The sequence below is a fragment of the Cololabis saira genome, chromosome 11 (genome assembly GCF_033807715.1).
Source record: "Cololabis saira isolate AMF1-May2022 chromosome 11, fColSai1.1, whole genome shotgun sequence".
Lineage (NCBI taxonomy): Eukaryota > Metazoa > Chordata > Actinopteri > Beloniformes > Belonidae > Cololabis > Cololabis saira.
This window is the reverse complement of record NC_084597.1, coordinates 45,953,815-45,959,925: the sequence shown is the minus strand read 5'-3', so window position 1 is coordinate 45,959,925 and position 6,111 is coordinate 45,953,815. Positions and strand designations below refer to the sequence as shown.

Sequence of the window (6,111 nt, the reverse complement as noted above, 5' to 3'; positions counted from 1 at the left end):
TTCTTCAGCTTCAGTGACTTCCTCAAGTCCCGTCCTGACTCTAGACCGTTTCCTTTGTATAGACCTAACTGAGCTGTTATTAAACCATTACTTCAACTCTTTTGACCCAGTCATTCTACTTAATAGACCAATATCCAAACTAGCATTTAGTTTTATCTTGTCCCTATTTGGCTCAAAGGGTTTTTTCCTGCTCGGAGGTTTTCTTTACTTGCTGTTGTTTCTTTAATATGTGCTCATGTTCTTGGTCTCTGGAAAGCACCTCCTGATAATGTGTGTTGTAATAAACGCTATAGAAATTACATTCATTATCCCTTTATTCTAACTGTGCAACAGCCATGTGGTGATCTTTTTGTTTCACTGTACTCACTCAAAGACCAGAAGACAAGGATCATAAAAATAAAAGGACCCCCCCCCGAGGTGGTTCTCTGCAGCACATGCTTACATTTGCCCCTCTGAATGGTTTATTCCAGTAACTCCATTTGCTGTTTGACATGCATAAGTAAGTACCAGTTGCTCAGACGCTAACCCTACCTCCTCCTCCTCCTCCAGCTTCCCCCTATGGGCTCTGATTCTATGGAGGGTGGTTCGTTCTACACCCCTGTATTTCTATGCAAGCCTGATGAATGGTGCTTGAACAAAGCATAAATGCCAAAACCAAGCGCGTTTTATGTATAAATGTTTCAGAAAAACTCACTACGTGAGTTGTCTGACTGAACTATTTGTTGAAATAAGAGACATTTATGAAGTCAATTCTAATACTATGTGTATAAACCCCTGGAAAAAGTATCATGGTGCACACTAAGGGCCTGATTTACTAAAGGTTTGCGTGCGTAAAAACGTGTGCAAACTTGACATCACCCGCAAACCAATGTGCAAGCTGATCTACTAACAGCGTGCAAAGAGGACTGCGCCTCTCAAATGAGCAAAATAGCACATGCTGTTCATTTAGTACTTTTGCCCTGATGAATAATCAATATGGGGCGTACCCGCCAGAAAGCGCTAAATACTGGGAGGGGAAAATGCAAATAGGTTCATTTACCACGCGCAATGAGATTTACCAAACCTGAAAGTTATTGCGGGGATTGTGATTGCGTCTGTATTTAATACATTCGAAAGGAAGGTGCTAATCTGCCCAGCATTACGCACCGATGGCTGCTGTTATTGTGGCAAGGAGGCGACATCCAAAATCAAAGAATACGCAGAGAGAGAGTCTTTATTCTGCTGCATGCTATTTTAAAAATGGTTGCACAAGTCTTATTAAAGGCCACTTTTTCTTTAGTACTTCGCCTTATATCTTGCCACCTTCTTTTAACCTCATCTGCCGTTCTTTTTGTCTTACCAACTGCATTTATTCTATCGCAGATTTTCTCCCATATTGCGTTTCTTTTGGTAATGTTTAAATGTCTTTGCTGTAGTTCATGAATGTGTTTATTTGCCTCTTCCACTAATATCTCTGACTCCAACTCGTCAAATTTCATTTTACGCTTGTGACTATCCTGCTTTCCATCCAGACTCTCCATGGCACAAACCGTAAGACACGCAACACCTCATTTAAATACTGCGGTTTGCACCTGTTATCAATTGCGCAAGCATTCTTAGTTGATCACCTGCAAAACACACAACAACAGCACGTGCAAACTTTTTCAGTGCACACGCAATTTAGTACTCTTTATTTAGGATCTTAGTAAATCAGGCCCAATGTGTATAAACCTCTGGAAAAAGTATTATGGTGCACACTAAAAGTGGAAAAACTGTGATTCTTTCAAGACAGTGTGAACATATTTCTTGTGTTTCTCATTAACCTAACTTCATTTTTGTAATAATCCTGCTACACATTTCACAAAAGTGTTGATAATTTAGTGATGGAGGGAAAAAAGAAAGAAGAAAGGGGACAAAAGGATGCTATTTCAACTGTTGAAAGTAATAATAGATAGATAAGTGGCATCCATAAAAGCCAGAGAGCCAAAGATAGACAGGATCTCCACCTTTTCAATAAAAGCATGAGGAAAATCACTGGAAGATTAAAAAACGTGTTGCTCCGAGAAAAACTGCCAGGATGTTTGTCCTTGTACAGATCAGATTATCATGAGAGGAATCTGGAGGAGTTTCACCATGTACAGAGAGCAACTTTAAACTGGACATATCTGATCCCTCAGGGATCATTCATCAAGCTGATGTGACCACAAGGGTTGCCATGGAAACCTGTACACTACAATAGAGAGGTAAGAAGAATGAGAAGTTTGACAGGAATCTCACCGCTGCTGCCGGGGTTCTGGAGTCGGTTTGGGGTCCAGGAATGAGTCCAAATCCATTAAATAAACGGCTGCTTTAGAAGTAAGAAGCTTTTTAAAGGAGCAGCAGAATGACCAACAACTATTCAAACATCTTACATATAAGTAAGTTTGAGCTACGTCAACCTGTTAAACTACAACCAATCAGACTGCAGCTTCTGATCTGGTGGGAGAGAACAGGCCACCCTCAAGCCACCATGTGGTTTATAGGAACTGCACTCAAGTCCTTCTGGTTTACAGGAAACAGCTGTTCAGAGCGAGGCCAGGCTGAACAGTCAGCCTCGTGTGACAAATGAGTCAAGTGTTTGGAAAGAGAGAACAGCTGACACTGACTGGGAAATCTGCAAAAGGGACTCATCAAGGCTGCTTGGTGCCTTCTATTACTTATGGACAGTACTCGAGTTGTAAAGAAAAAATCAGGGGGGATGGTGGATTTTATCATATGGGGACAGATCATTTGTGCTGATTACAAATAATATAATATATTACAAATAATAGCAGTGACCAAAAGACCTGCAGAAATACTGCAGGAATGACATAGCAGCAGTTAAATGCAGCCTTCTGTAAGCTTTAAATATCCACTGGGCTTACATCAAATACATCAAAACACAACAATAAAAAACACTTTTCTGAACTTATCAATATGACTCTGTCCTTCACAGGATAAGTAAAATGGATCACTGCAAAAACTCAAAATCTTAACAAGAATATTTGTCTTATTTTTAGTTAAAATGTCTCATTTTAGTAAAAAAAAAAATCTCATTACACTTAAAACAAGACTCATCACTGGAAAAAACAACAATTTTCACCTGTTTCAAGTAGATTTTCACTTAAAATAAGTAGAAAAATCTGCCAGTGGGACAAGATTTTTTTGCTTGTAATGAGAAGATACTGTAAATCTTGTCCCATTGGCAGATTTTTCCTACTTATTTCAAGTGAAAATTTACTTGAAACAGGTGAAAATTGTCAAATAAGTTATTTTTCTGGTGATGACTCTAAATGTTGAAATAGCAGTAAAACCACATTCATTGATGAAATGACATAAGGGATGGAAAGGGGGGATGGCAGTTTTACAGGGGGGGTGATTTTGACTGTTTTTATTTCAGGGGGGATGCCCCTCATCCCCCCTCAACTCCAGTACTGCTTATGGAGGGAAGCCACATCAATCATGCTGTACCTCAGCTGCTGCATGTCATGGGGGCAGTGGCCAAACTACCATATATGCAGACAATGCGACTGCATAGGGGCCCGCACGTGTCCAGGGCCCGCACGCGCAGGACCTGGGGACGTGCGGGCCCTGGACTTTTTTTTTTTTTTTTTTAGGTGTGTGTGTTTACATCAATGTTATGGGCTGGTTATAAAGATATATCTAGTTTAAATAAAAATTTAAATGTATAGATGATCTCGGATGATGCCGGTGTAGTGCGCATGTGTAACCCATATTTGCGCTCACCAACTTGTTGGTAGTTGAGAACAACTGCATTGCTGCAAGCTTTGGGGAAGTCTGCACCGCTTTACTGCTGTTTTCAACTATACCAGTGACTGTGGCAAGTGCAGAGCGGTCCTTCTCCAAATTAAAGTTAATAAAAACATACCTGCGCAGCACCATGGGACAGGCCCGCTTATCAGGACTGGCAATGCTCTCAACTGAGAATGTCAGGGCAAGTCAGCTGGATCTTAAGGAATTAATGACTTTGCCCAGGGGAAGGCCCGGAAAGTCAAACTGTAATGGTAATGACCTTTATTATTAATATTTGTTATAGTGATAGTCTATCACTAGTTTGTTTGTGTTTGTTTTTATTTGTGGTGTGCCGCCGTGCCACCAAATTTCAATCTGTGCACTGTGTGGGTTTATTCTCAGCTGTTGCACTGCCGGTGTTCTGTCGCACACCGGCGCACTGTGTGCGTTATGCTGTTGGTTATATGTGCTTTTTTGTTGTGTTTATGCGCTATGATTGTTTTTATGTGGTGTTCTGCCGTGTCACCAAATTGCAATGTGCTTGTGTTATTGATGTGGATTTTTTTTTAAACATATCTATCTGCGCTGTGGTTGTGTTAAGAGTTAAAGCTGTCAGTAGTGCCCGTTGTCATTTGAATGGTGATGCATCTGCTGTGAGATTGCGTCAATCACAGCGTGTCCGTTTTGCATTGTGATGGGCAGGGCCCGGTTTAATGATCTTGCATCGGGGTCCGGTGCTGAGTTGTTTCGCCACTGCATCATGGAGTCATGAAGTGACAAGCGAGTTTAGCCAAACAAGTTGTCAGTAATTCACAGGGTTGCCATCTGTCCTAGAGAGCTGCAGAAAACCGGAATAAAGCTGGAGACCTCATTGCAGTCCGAATCAAAAATAACTCCTGAGCAAAAACGGGTGTTAAAAGTAGTTAGTAGTAGTTAAAAGTTAAGGTAATTTACTACAGACCATGTACTTGTAGTGTACTGGAAAGTTTACTAATTTAATACCTATGACTAAATTGGAACATTTTTACATTAATAAAAGTATACTTTAAGTATATTTCATTAACTAAAACGTAGACTAGAAGTATATAACCAGTACGCTAGTAGTATATAGATGTGTATTTGCTGTATACTTGTTGCTTTGATATTGTATAAGTGACAGATGAATCTTTTTGTGTAAAATCATGGATAATTTTGTAGTTTAATTGTGTTTCCTGTGGTCCATGTTGCAGCAACACGGGTGCACGTCGGGCTTCGCCCTCAAGTTCACACCTTCTGCATAGCTGTGACGCAGAACAATAAATCAAGCTTTAGCAACACAGGCTCTCAGGTCAGGAAAAAACATCTGTCGTCATGCTAACGAGGCTCTGTATCCTTGTGGTTATCAAAACCTTTGAACATACGTAGATGACACAGTAGAGTCCAAACTTTATTAAAAAAAAACATTTAAAATACTTCATTAAAACAGCTCATCCACCAGGATTACACCACCGATTACAATTACATCACTCAGACATCCACAGTTTGAAGGTTCGGTCAAAGGAACTGGTGGCGATCAGCTTCCCGTCAGGTGACACGTCCACTCCCATGACCTGAAAATGACAACACATCAGTCAAACAGAGAAATCAGAGTGCAGCGTCCAAACAGACTAAGAGACCAGACTTGATTTTAAGGTCCTAGTTGTTTTAGTGGTCTTGGGCCCTCTTAACTTAACTCTTAACCAACCCTCGCAGACCCTGAGGTCCTCTGGTACTGGCCTTTTATTAATTCCAAAAGTTAATACAAAAACCCATGATGAGGCGGCCTAGGGAATGCCCATGACGTCACAGATGCGACTTCACAGAGGGTTACACTCACTGAGTGTCAGAAAGACTGAGTGTCAGAAAGACTGAGTGTCAGAAAGACTGAGTGTCAGAAAGACTGAGTGTCAGAAAGACTGAGTGGCAGAAAGACTGAGTGTCAGCGTAAACTTTCAGTTTGAGCAACTGGAAAACATCTAAAATGGGAAAGAGCTGTTGTGCGTTTGACTGTACTCATAGATTTAGCAAGAAATCTGAGTTATGGTTTTACAGACTGCCGAAAATTAAGCTTAAGAGAGAAAAAGGGATCTCTGCAATTCACAGAAACAACTGGATTCCAGTCACCGAAACGTGGATTTGTGGTTCCCATTTTGTATCAGGTAATGTTGGATTTTTGGGTAGCTAACGTTAAACGGTCAAATCATAAAGTTCGGTGTCCTCATCACTTTAATTTCTACAACAAATCCTGCCTTGAATTCGGACCAAGCGTCAAGACTTTTGTAATCCTTCAAGCTTTGCTTCGTGTATTTCCCCGGCGTAGAAATTAAGTTCATATAAACATCA

General features: G+C 40.6%; 1 protein-coding gene across 1 annotated transcript in view; it reads right to left on the bottom strand.

The window, feature by feature from the left end:
- Positions 1-5,163: 5,163 nt before the first annotated feature.
- prpf4 (PRP4 pre-mRNA processing factor 4 homolog (yeast)) overlaps positions 5,164-6,111 on the bottom strand; it is a 21,783-nt gene continuing 20,835 nt past the window's right edge. Inside the window, exon 15 of the mRNA XM_061733545.1 lies at positions 5,164-5,339. Within this exon, the coding sequence (XP_061589529.1) occupies positions 5,253-5,339 (87 nt within the window). The 3' untranslated portion in view covers positions 5,164-5,252. The remainder of the gene's footprint in view (positions 5,340-6,111) is intronic.